We start from the raw sequence: 16,516 nt of genomic DNA on the forward strand, positions 1-16,516 counted from the left end.
AGATCGAGCAAATCTGTTGTGAGAAAGATTGTGCGGTGCTCCCACAGCACTGACCCCCCGACAGTGCCCACTCCCTCAGCACTGACCCTCCAACAGTGCCCACTGCCTCAGCACTGACCCTCCAACAGTGCTCGCTCCCTCAGCACTGACCCTCCGACAGTGCCCACTCCCTCAGCACTGACCCTCCGACAGTGCCCACTGCCTCAGCACTGACCCTCCAGCAGTGCTCGCTCCCTCAGCACTGACCCTCCGACAGTGCCCACTCCCTCAGCACTGACCCTCCGACAGTGCCCACTGCCTCAGCACTGACCCTCCGACAGTGCCCACTCCCTCAGCACTGACCCCCCGACAGTGCCCACTCCCTCAGCACTGACCCTCCAACAGTGCCCACTCCCACAGCACTGACCCCCCGACAGTGCCCACTCCCTCAGCACTGACCCTCCAACAGTGCGGCGCTCCCTCAGCACTGACCCGCCGACAGTACCCACTCCCTCAGCACTGACCCTCCGACAGTGCGGCGTTCCCTCAGCACTGACCCTCCGACAGTGCGGCGCTCCCTCAGCACTGACCCGCCGACACTACCCACTCCCTCAGCACTGACCCTCCGACAGTGCGGCACTCCCTCAGCACTGACCCTCCGACAGTGCGGCGCTCCCTCAGCACTGACCCGCCGACACTACCCACTCCCTCAGCACTGACCCTCCGACAGTGCGGCACTCCCTCAGCACTGACCCTCCGACAGTGCGGTGCTCCCTCAGCACTGACCCTCCGACAGTGCGGCGCTCCCTCAGCACTGACCCTCCCACAGTGGACCTCTGCATCATGACTATGACTAGTGTGCTGAAAATCCTTTGTAAATTGAGGTGGAGCCCATCTGACAGTGAGAGGAGAATGCATGGGAAAATACTGTTCTGTTGATAAGACAGTTTGTTTTCAACAGTGAGTCATTTATAAATCCCCTATTGTGTACAAGCTAATCCTTTGCTGTAACGATCTGTTACTCACCATATGGCATCTGGTGTCGGCTAAGAATATCTAATATCTCTCTCACCTAACATTTCTGCCCAATGATCTTCCCTGTCATTGAGGGACATTTGAGAGCAAGGTTTGCTGTCTTCTCCAACACACCATCTCGAGCAAGGAAAATATTGAGACTAATTCTCTCAGAATGAATTCATGGGATGTGGGTGTCCCTGGTTGGGTGTGACATTTATTGCCCCGTCCCTAATTGCCCTCCCCCCCCACCTTGAAAAGGGTGGGGGTGAGCTGCCTTCTTGAACCGCTGCAGTCCATGTGCTGTGGGTTGACCCACAATGCCCCTTAGGGAGGGAATTCCAGGATTTTGACCAAGTGACACTGAAGGAACGGCGATATATTCCCAAGTCAGGATGGGGAGTGGAGGGGAGCTTGCAGGGGGCTGGTGTTTCCATGTATCTGCTGCCCCTTGTCCTTCTGGATGGAAGTGGCTGTGGGTTTGGAAGGTGCTGCCTGAGGGTCTTTGGTGAATTTCTGCAGCACATTTTGGAGATGGTACACACTGCTGTGACTGAGCGTCGGTGGGGGGAGGGAGTGCTGGACACACTTTGGGGAGGCAGGAGATGAGTTAAGCACTGCAGGAGTCCCAGACTCTGACTTGCTCTTGTAGCCACCGTATTTATGTAGAAACATAGAAAATAAGTGCAGGAGTAGGCCATTCGGCCCTTTAAGCATGCCCCACCATTCTCTATGATCATGGCTGATATTGCGATCTCAATATTCCATTCCCACCCTCTCTCTATACCCCTTGATCCCTTTAGCCCCAAGGGTCATGTCCAGATCCCTCTCGAATATATCCAACAAACTGGCCCCAACAGCTTCCTGTGGGACAGTATTCCACAAGTTCACAACTTGCTCGGATAGGAAATTCTTCCTCATTTCAGTCCTGAATGGCTTACCCCTTATTCTTCAACTGTGACCCCCTAGTTCCCCAACATCGGGAATGTTCTTCCCGCATCTACCCTGTCTAGTCCCATCAGGAATGTATATGTTTCTCTGAGATTCCCCCCTCATTCTTCTAAATTCTGGCAAGTGCGAGCCCAGTCAATCCAGTCTTTCCTCATATGTCAGTCCCAGGGCTCAGTCTGGTGAACCTTTGCTGGATTCCTGCAATAGCAAGTATGTCCTGCCTCAGACGAGGAGGCCAAAGCTGCACATAGTAATGGTTCACCAAAGCCTTGTATAACTGCTGCAAGACATCCTTACGCCGATGCTTAAATCCTCTCGCAGCGTGCCATTAGGTTTCCTCACTGCCTGCTGCACTTGCATGCCAACCTTCAGCCACTCTTCCACCATGGCACCCAGGTCTTGTTGCACCTCGCCTTTTCCTAAACTGCCACCATTCAGATAATAATCCACCATCCTGTTGTTATTTTTGCCACCAAAGTGGCATTTATTTATCTCCATGATATTGCATTTGCTAAGTATGTGCCTACTCAGCCAGTCTGTCCAAGGCACCTCCTGCAGCCTCTTAGCATCCCCCTCACAGCACACCCAGCATTGTGTCATCTGCAAATTTGGAGACTGAGCATTCGAATCCTTTGTCCAGATCATAAATGAATATTGTGAACAGCTGGGGTCCCAATCCTGAACCCCACAGCATCCCACTGCCTGCCACTCTGAAAAGATTATGGTTATTCAACTCTCAGCTTCCTGTCTGCCAACCAGTTCTCTGTCCATATCAATACATTACCCCCATTCCATGAGCTTTAATATTGCTTACTTGTATCTTTTGAGGAGCCTTGTCAAAAGCCTTTTGAAAGTCCAGACACACAACATCCATTGATTCACCCTTGTCCACTCTACTGGTCACATCCTTTGGAAGAATTGTTGAGCATGATTTTCTTTTAGTAAATCCATGCTGACTTGGACTGATTCTGTCACAGTGTTTTCCAAAAGCCTCTTTATTACATCCTTCATAATAGATGCCAGCATGTCCCCACCACTGATGTCAGTCAAACAGGCCTAAAATTCCCTGTTTTCTCTCTCCCTCCTTCTTCAAAAAATGGGGTTACATTAGCTCCCCTCCCGTTCTTCACATTGCCAGTTCAGTTGAGCTTCCGGTCAATGGTGATTCCTAGAGTGTTTTCGGTGGGAGATTCTGTGATGATAACACAATTGATTGTCGAGGAGTAATGGTTAGATTCTCTCTTGTTAGAGATAGTTATTGCCTGGCATTTGTGTGGCATGAATGTTACTTGACACTTGTCCATGTCATAAGTTTCACCAAGTCCCAAATTATTGTATTGTTCCCAATTTGAGAGCATCTTATTTTATAATTCTCATCCTTGTTCACAATCCTTCCTCAACATCTCTACCAGCTCTGCCAGCTCCTACAATCTCCCTATCGGCACAGTGGCTCAGCAGTTAGCACTGCAGCCTCACAGCGTCAGGGACCCGGCTTCGATTCCAGCCTTGGGCGACTGTCTGTGCGGAGTTCGCACATTCTCCCCGTGTCTGTGTGGGTTTCCTCCGAGTGCTCCGGTTTCCTCCCACAGTCCAAAGATGTGCAGGCTAGGTGGATTGGCCATGCTAAATTGCCCGTAGTGTTCAGGGATGTGTGGGTTATAGGGGATGGGTCTGGGTGGGATGCTTCAAGGGGCAGTGTGGACTTGTTGGGCCAAAAGGCCTGTTTCCACACTGTAGGGAATCTAATCTAATCTATCTCTGTAACCTCCTACAGCCCCTCCCTATCTCTGTAAGCCCCAACATATTTCTGTAACCTCCTCCAGCCCCTACACCTCTCCCTATCTCTGCAACCTCCTCCAGTCCCTACAACCTTCCCTGTCTCTGTAACCCCCTCCTATTCTAGCCCTTTGAGCATCCCCCAATTCCCATGTGGGTGCCATGTCCTCAGCTGCAGGGGGTCCAGAGCTCAGGAATTCTCTCTCCCTTAGCATCTCTCTTTCGTTTCCTTGAAAATCCTTCACCATATTTTTATCACCCATCAATAGTCGTGTCAACGAGCCCGGACTCCAATCCTGCTTGGTCTCCAGGCTGTGAAATAAACTGATGATGTTTCAGCACATTGAAGGTACTACATAAATGCACATTATCTGTTGTTGGGTTCTGGTACATCGAGAGTGTTAAAATGAGTTTAGTGATAAACTGAGAAAAAAAAGAGAGAAGAAAAAATCACAGTTAAATTGCTTGCACATCTCTGTGGGAATGTGAAGAGTGTTGCCAAATATTTGGAATTGAGTGAAAGGGTTTAATATTCATGAAATGTAATGTTGTTTGTTGCTGCAGATATGATTCTGTAAATCAGATTACACGACAGGCAGTTTGGGCAGGCACCTATACACAATTGCAAATACCAAAATCAAAAGACCTCATTAAAAATCAGCCGTAATCCGAATTTGGAAAAAAAAGCTTCATTGACCAACCCTAGTTTAATCCAGTTCAGAAATCACACGCTGTTCCTCATTGACCGAGATTGATTCCCAGTCAGGAAACACATGCTCCACATTCACTGCCTGATTTTAATTCTCTACACTTCCATCTCAACCTGCACCCTAACTCTTTTAACTCCAACAGACCCACAATATTCCTCATGTCGGGAACATCTATTCACATCGACAGCCCCAACACCTCTCCTGAGCTTTGTCACCTCCTCCAGCCAATATACCCCTCCCTATCTCTAAAATCTCCTCCAGCCCCTACACCCCATCCCTATCTCTGTAACCACCTCCAGTCAGTACACCCCTCCCTATCTCTGCTATCTCCTCACCCGCTACCCCCCGTCCCTATCTCTGTACCCCTCCAGCCCCTATGCCCCTCCCTTTCTCTGTAAACCCCTCCAGCCCCTATGCCCCTCCCGTTCTCTGTAAACCCCATCCAGCCCCTACTCCTCCTCCCTATCTCTGTAACCCCCTCCAGCCCCTACTCCTCCTCCCTATCTCTGTTAACTCCTCCAGCACCTACTCCTCCTCCCTATCTCTGTAACCCCCTCCAGCCCCTACACCCCCTCCCTATCTCTGTAACCCCCTCCAGCCCCGACACCCTCTCCCTATCTCTGTAACCCCCTTCAGCCCCTACACCCCCTCACTATCTCTGTAACCCCCTCCAGCCCCTACTCCTCCTCCCTATCTCTGTAAACTCCTCTAGTCTATTCACTGCCTCCCTATCCCAGTAATCTTCTACAGTCCCTACATCCCCTCTGTCTCGCTGTAATCTCCCCAAGGCTGTGCAGGTCTCTGAGCTCGATGCACTAATCCAGTATCCAGTGACTAATTCAAAGAAACTCAGCTCCAGTTGTTTACTTTTGAATCAGATTCTCATTGATCGGTTGTCAGCTGCCTTTCGCACAGCAGCATCTCACCAAGTCTATAGTAATGATTGACAATTCAATCACTCATTTACAGATTTTGTGAAGGATCAAATAACAGCATTGAATACTGTATCCACAACTCCCCTTCAAAATAGGCATCCTGGATTACTCGTAATTCTGCATTTGAGAACCTATCAATGCTCCTTGCAGACTGCAGTGCTCACTCAGTACCAACTCTCTTACAGTGCCGTGCTCCCTGAGAGCTGACCCACCGACAGTGCGGCGTTCCCTCAGCACTGACCCTCCGACAATGCGGCGTTCCCTCAACACTGACCCTCCGACAGTGCAGCCCTCCCTCAGCCCTGACCCTCTGGCAGCGTGGTGCTCCCTCAGCACTGACCCTCTGACAGTGCCCACTCCCTCAGCACTGACCCTCCGACAGTGCCCACTCCCTCAGCACTGACCCTCCAACAGTGCCCACTCCCTCAGCCCTGGCCCTCTGGCAGCGTGGTGCTCCCTCAGCACTGACCCTCCAACAGTGCGGTGCTTCCTCAGCACTGACCCTCCGTCAATTCAGATCTCTCAGTGCCCACTCCCTCAGCACTGACACTCCCACAGTGCCGCGCTCCCTCAGCACTGACCCTCCGACAGTACGACCCTCCCTCAGCACTGACCCTCCGACAGTGCAGCCCTCCCTCAGCCCTGACCCTCTGGCAGCGTGGTGCTCCCTCAGCACTGACCCTCTGACAGTGCAGCGCTCCCTCAGTACTGACCCTCCGACAGTGCCCACTCCCTCAGCACTGACCCTCCGACAGTGCCCACTCCCTCAGCCCTGACCCTCTGGCAGCGTGGTGCTCCCTCAGCACTGACCCTCCAACAGCGCGGTGCTCCCTCAGCACTGACCCTCCGTCAATTCAGATCTCTCAGTGCTGTGTCATTTTCCCTTATGTTTGGGACAAATACTTAATGTTCTTTGGCAGCAGTATTCAGCAGTATCACTGCTGCATGTGGTGTATTGCATTTTCAGGAGGTTTTCAACTGAAGTGATGTTCACAAACATTGGTGCCACATGGGACTCAGGATAAAGCATTAGACTGGAATTAGGGCTGGGTGAAAGCACAGATGAAATATATGAATTGTTTTCAGATTCGCAGACTGTCTTCGGTGAGTACTGTCAGCATCAGTGGTTGAAGACTGCTATAAATCAGTGATTTCGGACATTGGGGACACCGTAATCGTTCCAAGTTTGCAAATGAGACAAAACCTGTTGGAAATGTGAGCTGTGGGGAGGATATAAAGGGGCTTCTGGGCGATTTCGACAGGTTTCAGTGAGTGGGTAAATGCCTGCAAGTTAGGATATAATGTAGGTAAGCATGAGGCTGTGCATTTTGACAAAAGGCTTTAACAGAGAGGCAGTGGAAAGTGTTTAGATTAGATTGAGGGGAAACAGGCCCTTTGGACAAACAAGTCCATGCTGCCCCTTGAAGCATCCCACCCAGACCCATCCCCTGATAACCCACACACCCCTGAACACTGTGGGGCAATTTAGCATGGCTGATCCACCTATCCTGCACATCTTTGGACGGTGGGAGCAAACTGTGGGAGAATGTGCAAACTCCACACAGGCAGTTGCCCGAGGCTCAAACTGAACCTGGGTCCCTGGTGCTGTGAGGCTGCCGTGCTAATCACTGAGCCACCGTGCCACCCCATTAATGTTGATTCCCAACGGGAGCTTGGTGTGTTCAATCCTGAATCCCTGAGAGTGACCATGCCTGTATTGCAAACTATTCAGAAGGCAAACAGAAAGATGGCCTCAGTACAAGGATTTGAATTCAGCAGCAAAGATATCTGACGCAGTCACACAGGGCACCATACTTAAGAGTACATGCGGTTTTGATCTCCTCACCGAAAGGATTGTTGTGCTTATCCAAGAAAGATATGGCACAGGATCACCAAGTTGATTACTGGGACTGTGGAACTGTTATAGAATCATAGAGATCTATGACACCTTCAAAGGCCCTTTGACCCATTGTGTCTGTGCTGGTCAAAAATTACCAGCTAAGTATTCTAATCCCATCCTCCAGCACTTAGCCCCACAACCTCACCATCACAAGTGCACATCGAAATAGTTCTTCTGCCACACCTACAGTTCTATATTCCCACTAACTTCTCAGTGATAAAGATTTTCCTCACATCTCCACTCAACCTTCTGCTCCTTTAATCTGTACTCCCCGGTCATTGATCCCTCCAAAGGGAAAGTTTCTTCTTGTCTATATCTCTATAGTTTTACCCATCTTAATAACATGTCCCTCTCAGTCTGCTTTTCTCTAAGGAAAACAATCCCAGTTTGTGCAGTCTCTCTCCATCACTGAAATTCTCCAGCACAGACGACACCTTGGCAAATGGATGTGAGTTTGCTCGCTGAGCTGGAAGGTTAGTTTTCAGACATTTCGTCACCATTCTAGGTAACATCATCAGTGAGCCTCCGATGAAGTGCTGGTGTTATGTCCTGCTTTCTATTTCTCTAACCCAAGGAAACCTAAACAGATAAATAGAAAGCGGGACATAACACCAGTGCTTCGTCGGAGGCTCACTGATGATGTTACCTAGAATGGTGACGAAATGTCTGAAAACTAACCTTCCAGCTCAGCGAGCAAACTCACATCCAGAACATCAACCTGAGCTACAAATCTTCTCAAAACTCACCTTGGCAAATCTCCTCTGTGCCGACCCCAGTGCCATTGCATCCCTCCTTCAACATCCTCTGGAGGGGTGATTGAGGAGGTTTGTCCTGGATTCTTAACAGTGTAGAAGATTGAGAGGTGATCTCATTGAAACTGACTGAAAATATTCACAGGGATACACACAGCCAATGCGGTTGCAGCAGATGCTGGTATGGTTACAATGTTTAAAGGACATTTGGACTGGTGCATGAACAGGAAAGGTTTAGAGGGACAAAGGGCCAAACACTGACAAACGCAGCCCAGGTAGTGCTTTGAGAGGCTGAACATGGTCCACATCAACACTCGCCTCCCACCCTGACGCGATCCCCTGCAATTTGCCTACCAACGCAAGAGGTCCGCAGCAGACACCATTTCCCTAGACCTGCCTTCATCCCTAGTAACAGAGATATCTACATCAGGCTCCGTCTCATAGCCTACAGCTCTGCGTTCAACATTGTATTCCCAACCGAACCAATCTCAAAACTCTGAAGCCTACACCTCCTCTCTGCCCTCTGCAACTGGATCCTCAGCTTCCTGACCCACAGACTGCAAACAGTCAGCACAGACAACAGCGCCAACACTCAACACAGGCGTCCCACAGTGTTCCCAGCCTGTACACCCACATCTGTGTAGCCAAATTCCCAACGAACGCCATCCACAAATTTGCTGATGGCATCACTGCGGTAGGACGGATATCCAACAAGGGTGAGTCCGAATACAGAAAGGAGATAGAGGGCTCGATGATGTGATGCACTGATAGTAACCTTGCTCTCTCTGTCTCTTAATGTTGGGAAAACAATAGAACTGATCATGCAAGATAGGAGGAGGACACGTCCCCATCTACATCAATGGAACTGAGGTGAAGAGAGTCGAGATTGTCAAGTGCCCGGGAGCGAGGATAGCCTACAACCCATTCTTGGACTTCCCATGTAAATGCAGCCATCAAGAAGGCACAACAATGCCTCTTCCTCCTCAGGGGGCTCAGGAAAGGTCCATAAGGTCCCTCACCAACTTCTACAGAAGCACCATAGAAAGCGTACTGTCCAGGTACATTACGGCATGGTACGGCAACTGCTCTGCCCAGGACCGTAAGAAACTACAGAAGGTGCACAGCCCAGACCATCATGGAAACCAGCCTCCCATCCACGGACTCCACTTTACACCTCTCGCAGCCGCAGAAAGGCAGCCAACGTTAGCATCAAAGACCCATCACATCCCAATTATGACCTCCTCGACCCCTTCCACCAGGCAGAAGGCTAAACACACGCACAAACAGGCTCAAAAACAACTTCTTCCCTGCCGTTATCTGACTGATGAACGGATGTATTTAATAACAAATCTAATGCTTATCTCGCTTTGTGCACCTCCTGTGCAGTGTAACCTTGCATGCATCACTCTGTCTAATCACCTTACGATCTGTGTGTCCTTGTTTGCTCATGATCTGCCTGTTCTGCTCGCGAAACAAAGATTTTCACTGTGCTTAGGTACACACGACTACAATAAATCAAATCAAAATAGGACTAGTTTGGTTCGGAAAAGCTGTTTCCATGCTGTAAGCTCCCCTTCCCCTGATACTGATGGACCTCAGGAGGAAGAGGGATATGTGAGGGAGGAGGATGTGAGGAGAGAGAGGGAGGGGGATGGGACGGAGGGTTGATGTGGTAAGGGAGGGAGGAGATGAGATGGAGGGTGGGTGTGGAGAGGGAGGGAGAAGGATAGAATGGAGGGTGGAAGTGGTGAAGGAGAGAGGAGGATGGGACGCAGTGTGGAGGTGGTCAGGGAGAGATGAGGATGGGGCGGAGGGTGGAGGTGGAGAGGGAGGGAGGGGAATGCAAGGGAGATTGTGAGGGATGGAAATGTGGGTTGGAGGTAGATGGATAGAGGGCAAAGTGAGGGGGTAGGGGATGTGACATAGGTGTGAGGATGAGTAGAGGGATGTAATGGGAGGTGAATGTGAAGGAGGGGAGGGAGGCAGATATGAGTGAGTAAGGGGGATATAAGGAGGGAGGCGGATATGAGTGAGTAAGGGGGATATAAGGAGGGAGGCGGATATGAGTGAGTAAGGGGGATTATGGAGGTAGGCAGATATGAGTGAGTAAGGGGGATATAGGGACGGAGGCAGATATGAGTGAATAAGGGGGTTATGGACGGAGGCAGATATGAGTGCGTAAGGGGGATATAGGGAGAGAGGCAGATATGAGTGAATAAGGGGGAATATAGGGAGGGAGGCAGATATGAGTGAATAAGGGGGTTATGGACGGAGGCAGATATGAGTGAGTAAGGGGGATATAGGGAGGGAGGCAGATATGAGTGAATAAGGGGGTTATGGACGGAGGCAGATATGACTGAGTAAGGGGGATATAGGGAGAGAGGCAGATATGAGTGAATAAGGGGGATTATGGAGGTAGGCAGATATGAGTGAGTAAGGGGGATATAGGGAGGGAGGCAGATATGAGTGAATAAGGGGGATTATGGAGGGACGCAGATATGAGTGAGTAAGGGGGATATAGGGAGGGAGGCAGATATGAGTGAATAAGGGGGTTATGGACGGAGGCAGATATGAGTGCGTAAGGGGGATATAGGGAGAGAGGCAGATATGAGTGAATAAGGGGGATATAGGGAGGGACGCAGATATGAGTGAGTAAGGGGGATATAGGGAGGGAGGTGGATATGAGTGAATAAGGGGGATATAGGGAGGGACGCGGATATGAGTGAGTAAGGGGGATATAGGGAGGGAGGGCGATTGAGGGAGGGTAATGCCATGTGAGGGAGGGGAATGTGAGGGGAAATGGCTTGTGTGGGGAAGGTGTGTGTGAAATCTTGGGTATGGATGGAGTTAATGGCAGGTGGTTTCTCCTTAGAATGGGAGATTTCAAGACAAGGGGGCACTATTTAAACACATGAGGAAAATAAATTTTAAAAATAACATGAGGGGCAAGGTTTTTTTTAACAGAGTGGGGGTGGGTCGCATGTGGAATGCACTGCCAGAGGAAGTGGGACAGTTATTTGGATAAGTACATGAAGAGGAAAGGTTTGGAGGGGCATGGGCCAGGAGCGGGCAGGTGGGACTAGTTTAGTTTGGGATTATGCTAGGCATGGACTGTTTCCATGCTGTATGACTCTATGACTGTGGGGTTTAGAATCAAAGGAAACATTTAGAACTGAGATGAGGAGGAATTTCTTCACTGAAAGGGGAGTGAATCTGTAGAATTGTCCACCATCGAGGGCTGTGGAAGGTCTGTCACCGAGAATGTACGATACAGGCATGGACAGACCACCAGGGCAACAAGGCAAGAAATGGAGATTGGCTTTTGATCAGATGTTTAGCTGCAAAGCAATCATGTGGGGGTGCAGGCTCACAGGACAGAGTAGCCTCCCGCTGTACCTACCCCCTGCATTCCTACCCTCCAATGTCCCTCCCACAGGGCAGCACTGGGTCATGTGCTTCTGCGATAGCTGCTACATGAATGTAAATTGTAGTGACACAGCCTCTCCAGGTAGATGCAGCAGTTCTGTGTGCAGACGGCCGAGGATGATAGTGATGTGGTCAGTGAGCCACAGCAAAGGAAAATAAAGAAATAGTTCTTTGCGCTGTGATTGCACGAGGCCTTGGTCTGTACCTGAACGGTTCAGATGTCAATTTGCTGGGAAAATCAAATTCCGAGATGGAAGCAAAATGAGCAGCAATTTGAAATACAATTTCCAGGGAGCGCAGTGTACTGCAGAGGCATGGGCGTCTATGATTCCTGGTTTTTCAACCATTCCAATGCCCCTGTCCTGGGAGTGTTTGATGGGGGACAGTGCAGAGACAGATTTACTCTGTATCTAACCCCATGCTGTCCCTGTCCTGGGAGTGTTTGATGGAGGACGGTGTCGAGAGAGCTTTACTCTGTATCTAATCCTGTGCTGTGCCTGTTCTGGGAGTGTTTGATGCAGACAGTGTGGGAGAAGCTTCAATCTCACTCTCTCACTGAGCCTTTCAGATGGATTATGATCTCGGATGTGGAACATGATGATCCTATTTGTTGTACATGAACTCCTGGAGGGTAGGAAGCATGTAAATAAACGAAGATGGAACGGATTTGAGTCTGCATTGGTATTAGTCAGTGGGGCTGGCTTTCTGAACAGTTCATGGTTCACATTAGTGTCTCCCAAGTCAAAGGTGGTACAGATGGTACTGCTTCTGCTTAATGCCAGCATTGAGCAGATGTCTGCACCATCTGTTGGTGATGTTGTATGGTGCTGACTGTCACTTGACTGGTTTATCATTCTGTCAAGTTGCCATCAGTCAAGGATTCTCACCAGCTCCAAAACCTCAGCTCAAAGTGCATTAGCCGTATCTAATCAAACAGAAATCATGTACAGCACTGTATCTGAGAACCAAGATCTCTGTCTCTCAGATACTGGGTGAGGACTAAACATTGTATACAAGGTAGAGGGGAGAATGACTGCTTCTTGCTCTTCACTGAAATTGAGCACCACTTATGACAGTGCCCACTCCCTCAGCACTGACCCTCCGACAGTGCCCGCTCACTCAGCACTGACCCTCCGACAGTGCGGCGCTCCCTCAGCACTGACCCTCCGACAGTGCCCACTCCCTCAGCGCTGACCCTCCGACAGCGCGGCGCTCCCTCAGCACTGACCCTCCGACAGCGCGGCGCTCCCTCAGCACTGACCCTCCGACAGTGCCCGCTCCCTCAGCACTGACCCTCCGACAGTGCCCACTCCCTCAGCACTGACCCTCTGACAGTGCGGCACTCCCTCAGCACTGACCCTCCGACGGTGCCCGCTCCCTCAGCACTGACCCTCCGACAGTGCCCACTCCCTCAGCACTGACCCTCCGACAGTGCCCGCTCACTCAGCACTGACCCTCCGACAGTGCCCGCTCCCTCAACACTGACCCTCCGACAGTGCCCGCTCCCTCAGCACTGACCCTCCGACAGTGCCCGCTCTCTCAGCACTGACCCTCCGACAGTGCCCGCTCCCTCAGCACTGACCCTCCGACAGTGCCCGCTCTCTCAGCACTGACCCTCCTGCAAGTAACATTCGCACCACACAACCATCAGGTCATGACAATCTCCAATAAGAGAGAACCTAAGCATCACCATATGATATTCAATGGTGTTTACCATCACTGAATGCGTCACTATCAACAATCTGGGGGCTATCATCGACAAGATACCGAAATGGAATCACCATCTAAACATAACGGCAATGGGAGCAGGTCAGAGGCTGGGAATCCTGCAGCGAGTAACTCCCCTCCTGACTCCCCCCAAAGCCCTGTCCCACCATCGACAAGGTACAAGTCAGGAGGGGGATGGAATACTCCCCACTTGCCCCTGGATGGGGGCAGCTCCAACAACACTCAAGAAGCTTGACACCATCCAGGACAGAGCAGCCCCGGCTCGATTGGCCCCACATCCACAAACATCCCACTCCCTCCCCCCACCGACGCTCCAGTCGCAGCAGTGTGTACCATCTACAAGATGCTCTGCAGAGATTCACCAAAGATCCTCAGGCAGCACCTTCCAAACCCACGACCCACTTCCATCCAGAAGGACAAGGGGCAGCAGATACTTGGGAACACCAGCCCCCTGCAAGCTCCCCTCCACTCCCCATCCTGACTTGGGAATATATCGCCGTTCCTTCAGTGTCGCTGGGTCAAAATCCTGGAATTTCCTCTTTAAGGAGCATTGTGGGTCAGCCCACAGCACGCGGACTGCAACAGTTCAAGAAGGCAGCTCACCCCCACCATCTCAAGGGGGAAACTAGGGACCATGCAATAAATGCTGGGCCCAGCCAGTGACACTAACTTTCCCTGAGTGAAAAACAATGCAGGGACAAATAGAGAAATGAAAAGAAGAAACTGTTCATATATGCTTGAGGTATACAAGATAATGAGAGGCATAGATAGAGTTGATAGCCAGAGACTATTTCCCAGGGCAGAAATGGCTAGCACGAGGGGTCATAGTTTTAAGCTGGTTGGAGGAAAGTATAGAGGGGATGTCAGAGGCAGGTTCTTTACGCAGAGAGTTGTGAGAGCATGGAATGCGTTGCCAGCAGCAGTTGTGGAAGCAAGGTCATTGGGGTCATTTAAGAGACTGCTGGACATGCATATGGTCACAGAAATTTGAGGGTGCACACATGAGGATCAATGGTCGGCACAACATTGTGGGCTGAAGGGCCTGTTCTGTGCTGTACTGTTCTATGTTCTATGTTCTATGTTCTATGCTCGTTGCTTAGAAATCCAGTGGGGAATTCAAGAGAAACTTGTTCTCCCAAAGTTGGGAATTGTGGAACTCACTCTCACAGGGGCTGGGATGGGAATGTAGGACTCACTTCACATTGAGTGGAAGGGGGAATGTGGAGCTCACTCCCACAGGGAATTTGGGAGAATGTGGGACTCGGTCCCACAGGGAGTGAGACGCACTCCCACAGGGAGCCAGGGTGGGGAATGAAATGTTGGCCTCATTTGCACAGGGAGTTTGGGAGAATGTGGTACTCACTCCCATGGTGGGGGAAGGTGGGGGGTGGGGGCAGGATTTGGGACTCACTCCCACAACCTGCAGTGGGAACACATGATTCATAATGCAGAGGGACAGCCACAGAAGGGAAAGATGGACCGAATGGTTGCAGATTTTTCTGTTGAAGTTTGCACACAGAGAGTGATCACAACATTTCCAGTTAATGATACCAGTAATTTCTTAAATTGCCTATTTCTGATAAGCGAGACACGTTGTCCAACATTTCGATCTGGACAAAATGCAAGAATGCCAAATTTCTGATGATCACCATTATTTATAATCGTGGAGAAAAGGATTCTCATTGGTTGACAAGTCAAGCGATTGCCATGGAGAAAGCAATGGTGAAGTACAGGCTCCAGGGTCATTCAAAAGCTAGGTGTAAGGCTTGATCATATTCCTCTTGTTTACAGAGAGTGCAAAGGTCACCTATGAAGGTAAGTCACTTCTCGCAAGCTCAACCTAGTCTTGATACAAGTGCTGCTGATTATTTCACATTAGTTGTCAGAGAAATTATTGCGCAGTCAGTATTGTTCAGCAGGTGCTGCCCAGTTTATGGAGAGTATAACCCAGAAGAGCATCACAGGCTTTCAAATTTCCTCAGCGGAGATGAGCTGATTTGGACTGAGCTGTCTCACGGTAACTGAGCTCTGAGGGCAAGTTGAGATCGTACTTACTGTGGGTTTCCTGTCACCAGGCAAGTCAACGTCAGGTCATCACCTTCTCTCAAGTGGACGGACGGAGTTTGAACTTTGACCACGGGGGGAACTGCAGAAGAGAGAGAAACCCATCACTCAGTGTCACTGGCACTAATATTTTTCCAGGGTTTAATGGGGCTGCATTGTAACAGAATCATTGGACAGTGGAATGGCTCAAATACCACAGGCACTCAGTCGGATCTCTGGGTCTGTGCTCATGCTCCATCGAACCAATACCCTCGATCCCATTCCACAGGTAGATTGGAGAGGGGGCTTTACTCTGTAGCTAACCCCATGCTGTCCCTGTCCTGGGAGTGTTTGATGGGGGACAGTGTAGAGGGAGTTTTACCCTGTATCTTACCCCGTGCTGTCCCTGTCCTGGGCGTGTTTGATCAGTTCGGTGCAGTGGGAGCTTTACTCTGTATCTAACCCAGTGCTATCCCTGATCTGGGAGTGTTTGATGGGGGACAATGTTGAGGGAGTTTTACTCTGATTGGGAGCAGTTTCAAGGGGGCTTTACTCTGTATCTTCATCCTCTGAGTTTAAACCTTACAATGAAATCCATTTTCCGAATGTCATATTGTCTTCCGCAAGTTTTGCCTGTTTGAAGAATTATACTTGTCCTGCAGCGAAGGAATCAAGCATCGCAGAATTGTTATGGCTCTAAAGGGTCAATGGGTCCGAACTAGTCCAGGCACAATGGACCAAATGGACTCTATCTGCACCATGACAATTCTGTGATACTCTGAGATCATAACTCCCTTTAAAGGAAGTTCTTTCAATGATGGACTTGGTGGTTTGTGGAACAATTTGTGTGAAATACTTGGCGTTTTCCAGATATTTCATAGCATTAAGTGTTTAATTGGACTATTCATCTGTAAAAAGCTTTTGACTTCGAAAATTAGAGAAGTGGCACAGTAGTTAAATAAGAACAGATTAAAAAGTTTCACCTGCAGCGTATTATATGAACACATAAATGTAGAATGTATAATTAACCAGTGATTGCATTTGTCTAACTGGCAGCTTTAAGATGTTTAATCTCTCCTACAGAATGGGATTGGGGAACAAACGCAAGCCTTGCTCCTGTCACACACATTTCGTGGAGAAACTGAAAACAGGCACATTCAGGCATTAATTCATGATCTTGGGGGTAGGAATGTTCTGTTCTGGAACTCTCCACCCCTTGTTAAGCTCTCAGACTCAACATAACTTGGCCTGCAATGGCACCTGAGCTATCCCAGAAGACCTTGCAGCCACGAAAGCCACCTA

General features: G+C 49.8%; 1 protein-coding gene across 1 annotated transcript in view; it reads right to left on the bottom strand.

Moving 5' to 3' along the window:
* cadm4 (cell adhesion molecule 4) overlaps positions 1-16,516 on the bottom strand; it is a 198,204-nt gene that overhangs the window by 26,265 nt on the left and 155,423 nt on the right. Inside the window, exon 6 of the mRNA XM_059641283.1 lies at positions 15,227-15,317. Coding sequence (XP_059497266.1) covers positions 15,227-15,317 — 91 coding nt within the window. The remainder of the gene's footprint in view (positions 1-15,226; positions 15,318-16,516) is intronic.

Source organism: Stegostoma tigrinum, chromosome 41 (assembly GCF_030684315.1).
Source record: "Stegostoma tigrinum isolate sSteTig4 chromosome 41, sSteTig4.hap1, whole genome shotgun sequence".
NCBI classification, from domain to species: Eukaryota; Metazoa; Chordata; class Chondrichthyes; order Orectolobiformes; family Stegostomatidae; genus Stegostoma; species Stegostoma tigrinum.